Source organism: Kogia breviceps, chromosome 15 (genome assembly GCF_026419965.1).
Source record: "Kogia breviceps isolate mKogBre1 chromosome 15, mKogBre1 haplotype 1, whole genome shotgun sequence".
NCBI classification, from domain to species: Eukaryota; Metazoa; Chordata; class Mammalia; order Artiodactyla; family Physeteridae; genus Kogia; species Kogia breviceps.
In genome coordinates, this window is record NC_081324.1 from 17,005,502 (window position 1) to 17,020,071 (window position 14,570).

Consider the following 14,570-nt stretch of genomic DNA (forward strand, 5'->3'; position numbering starts at 1 on the left):
ATAGATATCATTTTATATGATTCCACACTTGAGCAAGAGCTTTGACTACCTGAGCAACTTCTGAGGCTGATCTGTGCCAGATAAGAGGGCTCTTGTGTTACGTGTGTATCCTCCCCGACTGGACGTAAGCTCCATCACGAGCTCTATTTGAGATAGGAGCTATCAAATTTTGACAAGCTCCTTTGAATCATTATCAACATTTCTTTAGAACCTATCATGAACTACAGACTCATGTCCCTATTATATATGTTTTAGAGTACTTATGATTCATATTTATTCAATGACTACTATATGCCAGACTTTAAGTACTTTATATATCAAGAGTGGATATAAAGAATACAAGGCACCGAACCCAGAATGAATTCAATGTACTGTGATTCTCCTACCTAGTAGTTTTTAATTTTCTGGACTAAATACATGTAGAATTTATCTATCTATCTATCTATCTATCAATAGACACTTGTATTTTCATTTTTTATGTGTTGATAGAAAAAAGAATGGCTTGGAAGGAAATTGAACAGAGTTGAGAAGTGTAGATAAAATGTGAATTTTGAGAACCAAAATTCATTTCAGTCTACTTAATGCATTTGCAAGGATGTTGAAATGCTTGTAATAACTGCTGGGTTTGGAAACAGTTGAACTCTCTACCTCATGTATTTCCAATTATAGATATTACCAAGAATTAAGTTTTTCTCTTGGTGTAAAAATCTTAAATACTGCCATTCAAAGTATAACAGGGATGTAAGAAATACTCAGTGAGTGATGGAGCAGACAGACAACAGAAAAATATACCTCTACTCAGTCCATTAAAATAATTCTTTAAAAATTGTTAAACTTTCAGGATAAATGATGATCTAATTTCAAGCACTGTCCCAGATATCTGTTTCTCTTCCTAGAGGTTCTTCTCTAAATAGCATTTTACTTTTAAAACGGGAAGCTTGTTGGGTAATTCTTCAACGCAGCATCAGGAAACCACTGTCTTCTCCCACCATCCACCTTATCATCACCCCTGATGCCATATTTCTGGCTGTTGCTCCCAAATGTCATAGGAAGCACGTGCCATAAGACCAGTTGCTGAAAAGAACAGGAAGAAAATGCCTAAAATGTCGGCCTAAGTACTGTAGTCAATTCTCACTGCAATTTTTGCAATCATCACATAAGTACCCTCGATGTATAAGCGTTATGGACTTCTGCTCAGTGAGAACTGTGCCTGAAGCTTCAAAACTCTGCCTTAAAGAAACATCAATCTTACTGTCCACCAGATCCCTAAGGCCCACTGCTCCTCTTAAGTGGAAGTAAAATCTTTGTTATTTTTAGAGAGAAGACATTTTTCTCCAAACTTCTATTCATATAGGTGTGTTGGCTGACATTGCTGTTGAGCCTGAACGTTAGCTTTCTTCCCATATGTAGCAGCCTTAGAGTGCTTGCCAGAATTAAATGTGTTAGAGAAAATTAACCCGGTTGATGTTGATCAGAATGATTTGAATCCCACTCTGAAAACGTTTTCATATCTTGCCAAGCCCACTTTTCCTAAAAATATTATCTACGGAAAATGCCAGCATTCAGTTCTTTCTTTACATTTTGCTAACACCATGTAAACTTTATTTACAAAATCTATGTTACTGAGTTAGCATTCAGTAAGTCACAGAGGGAATTCCCTGGTGGGGCAGTGGTTAGGACTCTGCACGTCCACTGCAGGGGGCACGGGTTCCAACCCTGGTGGGGGAACTAAGATCCCACAAGCTGTGTGGCCCTTACACAGAGAAGAGGTGTCTCTACTTACCTATTGGAATGACTGTTTTTCACCCAAGATTTGCACATTTCTCAGGGTAATGTCAATTTGAAGATTGCTGTAACATGAAACACTCACATATAATGGGGAAAACACCTCTCAGGTTCAGGTTTTGATAAGCGTGCTTCCACTACATTTCTTCTTCTTCTGGGCTTTGCAGGCGTTGCGCCTTCTGCCTGGAATCATGGCCCTGCCCTTCCCCTTCCTGCTTAACTCCTATAGTGAATGGCTCAGTTCTGACGTCTGCTCCTTTAGAAAGCCCTTTCAGACCATCCTCCCTAGACTCCTAAACAAAGCCGTGCTCCTGTCCCTCCTGTGCTCTCCCATCGCACTCTAGACGGCCCTGCTGGAAAGGACAATCACAGTATTTCAACTCCGGGCTTACGTCTGTCTTCCAGATCAGAGTATAAATTCCTTGAGGGATTTTATAAGAAACAGTTCATATTTATTTATTTTTACCCCTTGCACATAATACGGTGTCTGATACAGAGAAGAGTTATCATAAAATCATTTTTATTTTCCTTTTTTATAAATAAAATAAGTGATAACTCATGAACAAATGACTAAGCAGCCCACGGTCCAAGATGAAAAATACAGAAGGCAAAACAGACCAACTGTGGAGTTCCATTTTTTTTTTTTTTTATGAGAATAACTGCAGTTCAAGAGTCATTCTGTTATTCATAGGAATATTAGGGAAAGTATGAAAAAATGAATGTGCGTGAACCGTGGGAAAGTAGTTTCAAAGCATTCTGATAATTAAATGCACAAATCTTTGGGCCTAGCACTGTGAATCCAGGAATGTACCCTAAGAAAATCAGATAGGCATAGAAAGTTATATAAATAAGGCTATTCAATGTAGCACTGTTTATAATGGTGAGAAGCTGGGGGGAGGGGACTTAAATGTTAATTGATAGAGGATTGGCTAATGAATTCTACACCTGTGTACTAGAACATCGTGTAGTCATTCGAACAGATTAAAATAGCCCTTCAAACTTAATATGTCCAGAACCTAAGTCCTGGCCTTCATCCCACACCTCGCCTGCTTTTCTCTCAGTCGTTAATGGCACCATAATCCATTTAGGTGCTCAAGACTCAAAAATCTATGAGTCACTCTTGAACTCTTCCTTTCTCTCACCACTGCCTTTCCCTGAACTTTCCACACCCTGCACCCTACATCTGAACCATCATCAAGACGTGTTGGCTCTACTTACAAAACGTATCCTTTATGTGTCGCATTTCTCCACCACTACTGTAACAACCCTAGTCCCAGCTCAGCAGCTATTAATCTTTTAAAATAAAAACAGATCAAACCAGTTCCTGTTTTTAGGATCTATCCTACAGAGAGAAAAGCACCAGTATATAAAGATGCTCACTGCAGCTTTGTATGTGTGAACACAGAGCTGGACTTAATGTGAATACTTCATCAACAGAATAATAGTTTTATAAAGTATTTTACGTTTTGTAAAGAACATGTTAGATCAATGGTGTTTGACCTGGAAGTTTAGCTATGATGTACTATTAAGATTTTTTTTTTAGGCTGCAGAGTACTATGTCTCTTGTGATTCCAAAGTTGTGAAATAAAGAACAAAAACCTTTCAAAAGCAAAGCAAGCAAAAAGTAATTGTTAAAAACATCATATATTTCCAATCATGATGTTATGAAACTAGAAAGCAACTATGAAACAAACTGCAAAAAAAAAAAAATCATATAATTTCCTCACTTGAAATTCTCTAACGGCAGCCCATCACACTGAAATAAAATCTGAGATCCCCACCCGAGCCTTCGTGATCAGATCCTGCCTTCTTATCACACCCCATCCCAAATCTATCTTCCACTTGCTCACAAATTGAATGCCCTTTGCGGTTGTCTGTCTGTCCCCCCAAACTTTCCAATGTTATTCCCACCTTAGTCATTGTACTAACAGATCCTTGTCCTTATAATGCTCTTCTTCTAGATGGTCACATAGTCTCAGGTTAAATGAAACCCCCTTTATGCGCTCACCCCTGAGCGCCTAAAGTAGGTACCTGTCCTCCCTTTGTCTTATGATCCCACTCCCTGATATTTTGTCTCCTCTCACTGAATAGAAGCTCCCCGAGGGCAGGAACCACACCTGCTTTATTTGCAACTAACAGTAGGCACTACTTGCTATCATTGAATGAGCTATATGGACTCACAGGGAGAAATGACACATTGTTAGGTAAAAATAAAACAGGTTGCAGAAAACTATTATATTATTGGGGAGGAGGGAGGGAATAATATTATTTGTATACCACAGAAATAAGACTCAAAGTATTTACAATAAATAGCTAAACAAGAATTAACTCTAAGGGACAGGTTTCAGTGGACTTTAACTCTCCACTTTAAATATTTTGTTATTGCTTGAGGTTATTTTTTAATAAGCATGAATTACATTTATAATCTGAAGAAGCAATTCATAAATTTCATTCATTTTCCACAGAAACAGAGAGGTTGACTTGCTCCTTCACCAGCCGCTATGTATCTTCCTCTTCCCTTGCTCTCATGTAAATGCTAATCATTCAAGCATTATATCTGGACTTCTCATGAGGGGGCATGGAAATTACAGAAATTACTCAATTTCGTTGGCCAGGTATCAGTAGGTCATTACTGCCAACGAAAACAAAATAATCCCCGTAAGAAAATAATTGTTACAGGAAGCTTCAAAGCTTCATGTTGAGAAAGAGAAAAAAAGAAAGGAAGGAAGGAAGGAAGGAAGGAAGGAAGGAGGGAAAGAAGGAAGGAAGGAAGGAAGGAAGGAAAGAAGGAAGAAACAATTGGGAACTGGCCACAGCTTGCCAGATCCAGAGATAAAGCAGAATGAAAAAATTTTCAACCAACTCCAAATAAGGTAACAACAATCCTTAAGATCCTAACTACCGTTTTCCTTTGAGTTATAAAGGCAATCATCTAAGCAGCATAAAAAGGCTTGTAATTTATACAGAGAGGTAAATTTATAAATAAACTAGACTGAATTTCAACAGAGATAAGTAATGAAAGGATAAAGAATAAATGATATGCAAATAAGAGAGAATGAGAACATTCACAGCTATGCCTGTTGAAAGCAAGAGAAACTACAAAGAAAATTATGCTGCCTACCAAATGAGAAACTGAAAATAATAAAATGGCTGACTCACTGACCTAACCTTTCCTATATTAAAAAGGATGCTGAAGAAAACAGATGTGGAAAATTACACTGTAATAAAATCCTTGAAGAAAACCCAGTGGTGGTTATTTAATATAAGACTTTAAATATATACAAACAGATGGGCCAAAAACTGGAATATGCTGGCAGTTGAGAATACCATATTTAAAAATCCGCTTCACTCAGAAAGATTCTAATATAGCAGTAACATGAAAAGTAATATTTGTAATGATTTCAAAAAATTACTAAAAAATATATCAGTAGAACAACAGATTAATGCTGTAGAAAAATCAGGATAGACAGAAGAATAATTATTAAACTTGGATAGTTGAGGACAGAACAGTAAGTATAATCTTAACTTTGCTAATTACTTGGTTTGATATTCTACTCATTCTACTTTTAAGATTTATCAAGTTGTTCTGCAATAAAAAGCGGCCCAAAAAGAAAAATCCTAAAAAAGAAATTGTAATGGATCTAGCTGGTGTGAAGTCCTGTATACCTGAGCAGGAGGAAACAGTTCAGGGCTGACTGATTTTGTCTTATTTAACCAATGACTAAATAATAATTATGATGGCTAACATTTTTTAAGTACTTATTATTGGCTGATGTTTGCTTTATAGATAAATATATTCTTTTAACCTTTACAACATGATGCTAAGATGGTTATTGTGTCCATTTTAACAAGGGCTGAGCAAGGATTTGAACCCAAGGCAGTCTGGCTCCAGGATCTGCTCTAAGACTGCCTTCCCTAGTAAATAAAAGGAAATAACTTGCTAATAGAATTTAATATTAAATTTGGTATATTACAAATACCAGCAAAGAAACTGCATGTATCTGAGTCCGAAATATGGATACAAGAATTTGAGACGGCCACATAACTTACAAGGGGTATAAGGAATGCAGAGGATGGTCAGAAATAAATTTCAGTAGAACCATGAATTAAAAAGGAGCCAATATTCACTATTTTAATGTGACTTATTCTCAGCACTTTTGTTTACCAGGAGTGCTTCACCTATGAGTACACAGTAACTTTATATATTCAGTGAGGTCAGACATTTCAATATAATCTAAAACCCAAGGTAATGGGAAAGGGGCATTTCTTGAAATCTTCACTGTGTTTGCAACACGTCATCCAACAGCCCAGGCTGTAGACCTGATTTGTCTACAACCTGCTCAGAGGAAATGGGGTCAATTATAATGCATGAATTCTTAGCCAAAGTCAGGAAAAAGAACAGATAAGTGAAGAAATCTGTACTCTGGGCAGTGGAGTGGTAAGAATTAACATTAGGGTACCCCAAGAAATTAAGAAATGTAGCTAAGGACGTAATAAAAGGAAAATCAAGTCAGGTGGTGGTGCTACGGAAGTGAAGGTAGAATTTGAGAGAGAGGGAAACCAGTTCTACTAAACTATACTAAGGGGGCAGTGGGCCCGCTGCTAGTGGTGTGGCGAGACAACCTTAGTATGGTGGAGTGCATGATTTCAGTCGCTCGGTCAAGGTGGAAACTAGAAGGTATGGGGCAGAGGGGGTGTCACGGACCAGAGAAGTACAAAGGTAGGTACGGTAAGGGTTATTATGAAATGCATTTTTTTTTTTTTTTTTTGGTTTTTGTGGTACACGGACCTCTCACTGTTGCGGCCTCTCCCGTTGCGGAGCACAGGTTCCGGACGCACAGGCTCAGCGGCCATGGCTCATGGGCCCAGCCGCTCCGCGGCACGTGGGATCTTCCCGGACCGGGGCACAAACCCGTGTCCCCTGCATCGGCAGGCGGATTCTCAACCACTGCGCCACCAGGGAAGCCCTGAAATGCATTTTTTAAAGGCGCCAGAAAGGTGGATTTACCATGAAGCTAAGCTAATGAAATATATATATATATATATATATATATATATATATATATTTATAGTTTGTTTTTGTTTCATTTTATGCAGGCCTCGATTTTTTTTTTTCCCTTAAATATTGGGTTGGCCAAAAAGTTCGTTCGGGTTTTGCTGTAACATCTTATGAGAAACCTGAATAAACTTTCTGGCCAACCCAATAGAAGTCTCCGAAACTATATATGCCATAGACCCCATGCCCTGGAGCCTTAATGAATGAAATAGATTCTCCTCACAAGGTAGCAAGTCTAGTTCTCAAAGTTACTTCGCAGTTGAGGACGAATGGGAACAAGGCAAGAGGAGGCTGACAGGAAAGCAATGAGGCAGTCGTCCTCATATTCCATAATCGCTTTAAGGTAACTGTGGTTTTTCTGATTTTCTCACTGGTTTAGTTAGATGCTGGGCAGATGCCTGTATATAACAACAGGACTGGACCAGTCGGTGAGGTCTTGCTGGTTGAAGAATGAAGGTACGCCGTGCTGGAGAATGATGGGATACATTAAGGTTTAAAGACCAGTGAGAATGGATCTGAACAGAGCTCAGGGTTGCTTTCAATACCATGGAATTAGCAAAGGAGCAGGGCAGAGGACATTCAGGAGATAAGGGTAAAGTAAATGGACGAAATAACTTGTAGCCTCCTTCTTTCCACGTGGAGTAAGGAATCTGTAAGGCCAGAGGAACTCAGCCTGCAGGCTCATTGCTTTTTACAGCGTTAGGCTGGGTGATGGGGCACATGTTAGCATTCCAGAATCCACCTCCTGCTCTATCTATAATGGATTAGAGTGAGACCTCAGTTACTACCATTCTATAACAATCAATCTTCACTTCAGTTTTTTCCTTCATTATCTGACCCATAGCAGGCCTGGTCATGGTCCACTACTGAAATATAGGTATATTTTCATGACTCACAAGAAAGAGGTTCTCTGTGCTATGTCTGAAAAGACGTTCTATTAACCTTCATACAGAAACAACAAGTTGATGAGGGGTTTACTGACATACTAAATGTAACTATATCCAAATTACAAATATATTTTTGATAGAATTGAGGCATTCTTTGTTTTCATTTACCATGTCATATTGCATTTCTTACTATATTTTTTACTCCAAAGAGTCAGGGTGTTTTGTTTGATCAACATGAATGAATTTTATTGTGCAACTACTATGTAGCAGGCACTAGAAAACATGGGGCTTCAAAAATGAGTTCTTTATGGAATTTACTTAAAATTTTCAATAATAAAATTCTTTTACTAATTTAAGATTTAGATAAGACTTTGGCCACACTTTCTTCCTCTCATACATCACTGCCTTTTTGGTAGCGTTATGTCAAAGTAAGAAAATAAGTGCCCTGATTTACCAAAGTGGATCAGACACCACCAGGTAACACAACCCAAACTTCGTAAGAAAAACTAGCTAACGTGAACCTAAGAGAATCTTGCACAGAGCCAGCAGTTATTATTACAAAGAACGTGTCCAAAAAGGATTGGAAAATCAGAGACAGATAATATCAAGTCTGCCAAACCAAAGGCAAATATTGTTAGAGGGAAGATTTGCATTGCTGATTTAACCAAACGCACAATTGTAGCTCTAAGGATTCATGGAACCTACTTAACCTGCTTATCAAGAATGCTGCTTTCCCAATGCAATTTAAAGCACTTCATCAGGAGTTACTTTTTTTTAATTAAGCAGAATTCAAGTCAGGTATATTCCTAAATTACTAGCAGTTGCCAAGTAAAAACACAGTTAGCAGCACAGCAGGATTTTAACTATTGAACTGCCTCAAAGTTTCTGATTTCCATAATCAGTGGAGGTTCAGTCCAACACCATAGGCAAGAGCTGCCTTTAGAGAGGAAATCTACACGTGGCCTACGGCAGTGCTGCCCGACTTTTCCACCAAAGCTCTCCTAACTAAGGGGTGGGAAGTCCTGGCCCTGACGGTCTACAAACATTCTGAGGTCTCAAGGTTTATCTTTAAAATCTCCACAATTCATGTAATTCCATTGCGATGTAATGTATTTCCAAGTTTGTTTTAATATAACCAACACTTACTGAATACTACTTGCTAAGAATTTCACATAAATTACCTTACTTCTCACAATAATAGGCCCTATTTCTATCACTATTTTGTAGTGAGGAAACTTCACTTCAGAAAAGTTAAGAAATATTCTTAAGCTTATGAAATGGAGATGGGATTTAAGCCACACAAGTTTCTATTTGTTCTTCTCCAGTATATTACACTACACTGTTTTAAATCACTTTTCAGTTAAATGAGTTAACCCTCCTCTAGTTGCTTAAGCCAGAGGTCAGCAAACCTTTTCTGTAAAGGGCCACATAATACATTTGATAGGCTCTGTGGACCACATATGGTCTCTGCTGGCTAGTACAACTCAGTTCTTCCACTGTAGTGTTATAGCAGCCATACGCGACCTTTAAACGAACGACGAGGCTGTATTCCAGTAAAATTATATTTACTGAAATGGGTGGCAGGCGGGTTTGGGCAATAGCTTGTAAACTCTTAATATAAGTAAACTTCCTGTTCCAGACTGAATGCATATTTATCTTGTGGTTTTGTATAATTGCCTGTACTAGTTTGAGAACAGGTCATAAGAAAACTGATTTAAAAGGAAAAAAAAAAAAAAGAAGCCAATGCCAAAAGGTAAGGGAAAGAGATTTGACTTTTCTATCTATCCTTTACCAACTATTTTAATGATGATGACAGGGAACCTATATGTTCCTTCTCCTATTCCCTCAGCCATGGGTCCTCTGCATCCACTGGGCCCGGGGACATTTCCTCGGCCTCTGGCATCCTGGACAGGCCACAGAGGGTCTTCCCATCACTTGCAACTCTCATCATGTAGGTGGTTGCCCCTTATCTTTCCACCTAATTGGAATCTACCCCTGGAGTCCAGTGAATTTACTAATTATCCCTTCTACATCTTTTATGTCATATCTCTATGTCTTCGCTCATGTTAGGAAAACTGTCCCACTCTCTCTGTTCACTGATTCCAATAACTAATTCAAAAAATACTTTACTACATTCCTAGTTCAAAATTCCTAGTCCTTTGATTCACCTCTAAAATATCATTTTTTGAGCGTGCCAACTATACTTGTGTATTGTTTCAACTGTCGACTCACGTATTTCAAACACTACAACACTAATACCATAAAAGAATTAAGAGAATCCCTTAAGAGCTCATTGTCACTGGATAAAACTGGTAACTGGCAAAAGTAGTTACGATTGATTTTAGAGATTTAGCTTTGTTTTTATGCTCTGAATGATGAGAGTAAAGGGTAACCTCTTTCACACAGAACTGGAAGGTAAAGGTTATTCCATCGTTCGACACTAATGACAGTTTGGGGTATCAAAATAAAGAAGCTGAGGTAGGAAAATATCATGGGGAGACTGAAATGTCTAAGCGTAGTAAAATAATGTACAGAAAATAAAATGAAATATGAATGACATTACAAGTTTCTGTTAAGAAAGAATGTCATTGATTGGTAAGTGTTTCTTAAATAATTTCGTTAAAAAGAATAAGATATTCAAAGTATTCATGTTTCTTGCATGTTACCAAAATCTTCACTGAGACTACGCAGGAGGAAAAAACTGTCAGGAAGTGTATGCTCAGGACTGTCTGGTGCTTTCTCATTAGTTCTTCATTGCTGTTCTTCTTTCACTCCTCTTTGGGTTTTGTCACCATGCTCACGCTGTCTCACTCTTCTCTCTGTTGGTGGCAATAGTGTCCTCTCTATGACTTCCTCACTTCAATTTTAAAGAAAGTTGAAAAGGTCCCCTTATTCAATTTTTTTTGGTCTTTACCTTGTTGCTGTTTGTGGCTTATTTCTCTCAAGTTGGCTAATAATAGTATGCAGTTGAACCTTGAATGACACTGGATTGAACTGCGAGGGTCCGCTCATACTCAGATTTCAATAGTAAATACTATAGCTCTACACCATCCAGGGTTGGTTGAATCCCCAGATGCAGAACCAGGGATACAGAGGAACCAGGGATCAGGAGGGTCAACTATAAGTTACATATGGGTCTGTACCTCTAACCCCGGTGGTGTTCAGGGTCAACTGCATTCCAATTTTTAAAAATTGATTTACCAAGAGAGATTCTGAAAATGTTGTTTGAAGAATCTGTCTCTCTTTGGAGAGAATGTTATAGACAACATGTAACTTCATTTTTAAGCAAGTATTCAGAGTGGTTTCACTGCTCAAAGTGAGAGTTCAGAGTAAAGAAATACAGTCACCAATGAGGAGTTAATGTCTTTTAAAGAAAAAAAATCACGCAAAGGATATTCAATAGTTACATCAGTGTGGCAAATGATACATATTCCACGCACTTCCAGGAAATGCACAATGCACACTCACGCATTAGAGCCTCTGAGAAGGCCTGCATAAAGAAATGTGTGAAATTCGAACAGTACCCCCAAACTTGTCTGACCCCTGAAACTTTTACCCCCAATACCTGTTACCAGCTCTTAGAACTATTTCATGGAAAACCGCCAGAGAAACTTTTGGAGAGCTAATTAATAGTTTATTAAATTTAAGAGGCAATTTAAAATTTAGCTACATCCTGATGTATTTCTTCATATTCCTTCTGGAAATTCCTAATACAGTTGAATATATCAATCTAATACTACAGTTGAATACAATTCCTAATTCCTGATTGAATATATCAGCACTGAGAGATGCTACAGTGAAAAATAAGAAGTTATGACTTGGGACTATGTATCAATGACCACAATAAATTCACAATGATCAGGGTGGAGCCTAGCCCTGCTTTTGCCATTAACTAACAGTGTGACTCTGGGATAGAGATTTAAAGTCTGGGAGCTTCGATTTACTTATAGGTAAAGTGGGGCTAGACTTGCTCCATCTACCCAACTGGTACATTCGGAGAACGAAGTGCTCAAGATCAAGACCGAGAAGGATTTCTCATAAACAATGAAGTTTTATAAAAGCGGAGAAAGTTATAAAAGTATAAAAAAGGGAATATATTTCAAATAAAGCCTCAGTTTCCTTACATATCCACACTAAATGCCATTAGGATTTCTGCCTTTCTTGAACTCTGAGTAGAGCACTGTCTTATAATCGCTAAAGATCTCATTTTACATAGTCAGAAAACTAATTTTTGTTTAGCCACCAATCATAATAATGTATCACCAGTGTTTTTCAGAAAACATGTGGCAAAAATAAGAAATTCAGAAAACTTTGTTTAAAAGAAGAAAAGATTTATTGCAAAGTGGTTTGTGAGAAGTACGTCCCACCTTACTCAAGGCTCTATTACGAACCCATCTGTGGCAACTCGTCATTCCCAGTGAATAAAGACAGTAGGGGTCTATACTCTCTGAGTCCTTCGTTAAACTATTGATCCCTTTAGCATTATCCATAATGTTCCAGCAGCTCAGCACGTCAACTGGTGAAGTGCTGGTCTCTCACCCCTTTCGATACCTTGCGCACTGTACGGAGAGGAAGTCACAATGATTTATTTACCTGACTCTTTCCAGTCCGGATGTCGTACAGGGCCACTGAACCATGGCGAGCTCCAACTGCTATTCTGTGATTCCGCTCATAATAGCTGACCATGTAGAACCTGGGTTGAACATTTTAACAACAAAAAAAATGAAAAAACAGGTGAGATGACCTGCATGTCAAAGTGGATAGCAACACATTTCAAAGATTAAACCCAGCTCGGATACATACTTTTAAATAACTATATGTATATCTGTAATTAATATATTGAGATTTTTTCAAAAATGTTTCATTGTAGTAATTCTTAAAATCAACTGAAAGGAAAATGATGCAGAATACCGCTTAGGCCTGCTAATGAAGATTTTCAATAGAAAACAACTTCTTAACTACAAACACCCTTGAATTTTGAAACAAGAGATAAGGGTCACATACAAAAAAGATTAAACATGAAAACTCAGTTTTGCTACAGTGACTATTCTGCAAAGATTTCTATTTGAATAGAAATAGAAAAGATGAACAGGCTTACATATTCAATCTAATTATGTTCTCATGGTTTATTACTGTATTAAGGAATGCAAAATACTTTCCAGCAGAACAATCATAAAAAAGCTACATAATTATTAAGCTTAAACGTTTGTATCAATAATTTAGAATGAAATTAGAAAGTTATCCACCAAAAAGTTATCTGGCAAATTCTCTAGAGTTTCCACATTTATCAGTTTATCTAAATGATAACTGTGACTATTGGTAGTATAAATAAGCATATTTGGTGATTTGGCATTGCATGAAAATAGGATTTAGGGAGGAGGCCTTGAAGGTCAAAAAAGGTTGATTTATTTTTATTTGTTTACTTTTCTAGATTAATTTTCATGACGATCAAGTATTCGAATTCCTGATCTATGCTTTGTTATGATTTAATGGCCACATGGCTAGAGCCTGGGAAGGTAAGAATAAAAGTTATTAGAAGTGTAAATAAGGTATGATTTTATGTCCCCAAAGAGTTTTGAATATGCCTTCCCATTATCTAGTCCTATTGTCTCAGTGAGCATTGCCCAGATAAATAAGTGGCCTATCCTCAATATTTCTGAGGCTATTACATCAATTCTACTACACTTTCCTTGCCTTTTTTCTCTTTGATTCCCTGCTACTAATCTAAATTTTCTGCTATTATTTTTTTTAAAGACAGGATGGGGAGGCAAAACAAATGCCAGAAAAGAAAGATCATTTCTCTAATGCTTTCTTGAGATTGATATAGAGTAAAAAAACTAGTAGGGCATAGGACTCCATTTCTGACATTCTGGTAAGAGAGGCAGAGAGAGAGAGGGAGAGAAGGAGAGAGGGAGAGAAGATATCTGTGAGCATTTTGAAACCAGGGACAGTCTGACAAAGCCATTTTGGCATAACAGACATTATGACATTCATGCGTATTTTATAAATCTGGAAAACAAGCTATTAAGTGTTTAAACTTTTTGTTTGATACTTATTACCAAGTAATGGATTCAACAATACTTCTGTCCTATCCCTAAGCCTCACCCAATCAGGCAACTTTTTTCCTCTTCAGTGGAAGATGAATGCTTCATTTCTAGTTACATGAAAGATACTTCTTTAGGATGTCCCGCTGGTTTTTGCTGTGCTCAGGCATGGGATGCTCTGTTTGCATACAGGTTTGAGGGAAGGAAGAGGAGTGGAGGCTCCTGACACATATGAAGCTTCCCCACTATTAAGTCGTTAGTAAAAAGTTTCTTAAAAGCTTTTCTTGTCTAAAGCATCCGATTACTGCCCTCGGTAGAGAAGGCAGGAATCAGCAATCAGCATGCAAAATTTAATGTTTCCATACTCAAAAATAAAAGAGGTTTAGAAGAGTTTAAAAATGTTTACTATTTTGTTATTCAATAATGACAGTGGTCTAAGTATTGGGCATCACTATATATCTATATGTATGCCTATGTCTACATCTACATCTAAACACACGTAAGCCCACACAATTTAAATCCTATTAGAGTAACATGGAATATAATAGCTAACGAATGTTTTAACAAATATGTATTCTGTGCAGGTTAATAGCCACAGGAAAATAACATTTCCAGAGGTATTTTGTTGTCCACTATTAAACTTTGCACAGGCATAACAGTTGTATTGCCCAAATCCTTCTGTGAAACATGAATATAACTATCCCCCAAAATAATCCTCTTCAAAACAAACCGTTGGTAAAATACATTTATGTTGACAAAATGTTACTTAGTTAAACTCAAACCTAAAAGTTTTGTTAC

At 37.5% G+C, this 14,570-nt stretch overlaps 1 protein-coding gene across 8 annotated transcripts in view; it reads right to left on the bottom strand.

The window, feature by feature from the left end:
• The window catches only part of WDR7 (WD repeat domain 7), a 363,333-nt gene that overhangs the window by 60,390 nt on the left and 288,373 nt on the right, over nucleotides 1-14,570 (bottom strand). For all 8 annotated transcript variants that reach the window (XM_059039434.2, XM_059039436.2, XM_059039435.2 and 5 more), the window contains one exon: nucleotides 12,322-12,421. In XM_059039434.2, coding sequence (XP_058895417.1) covers nucleotides 12,322-12,421 — 100 coding nt within the window. The remainder of the gene's footprint in view (nucleotides 1-12,321; nucleotides 12,422-14,570) is intronic.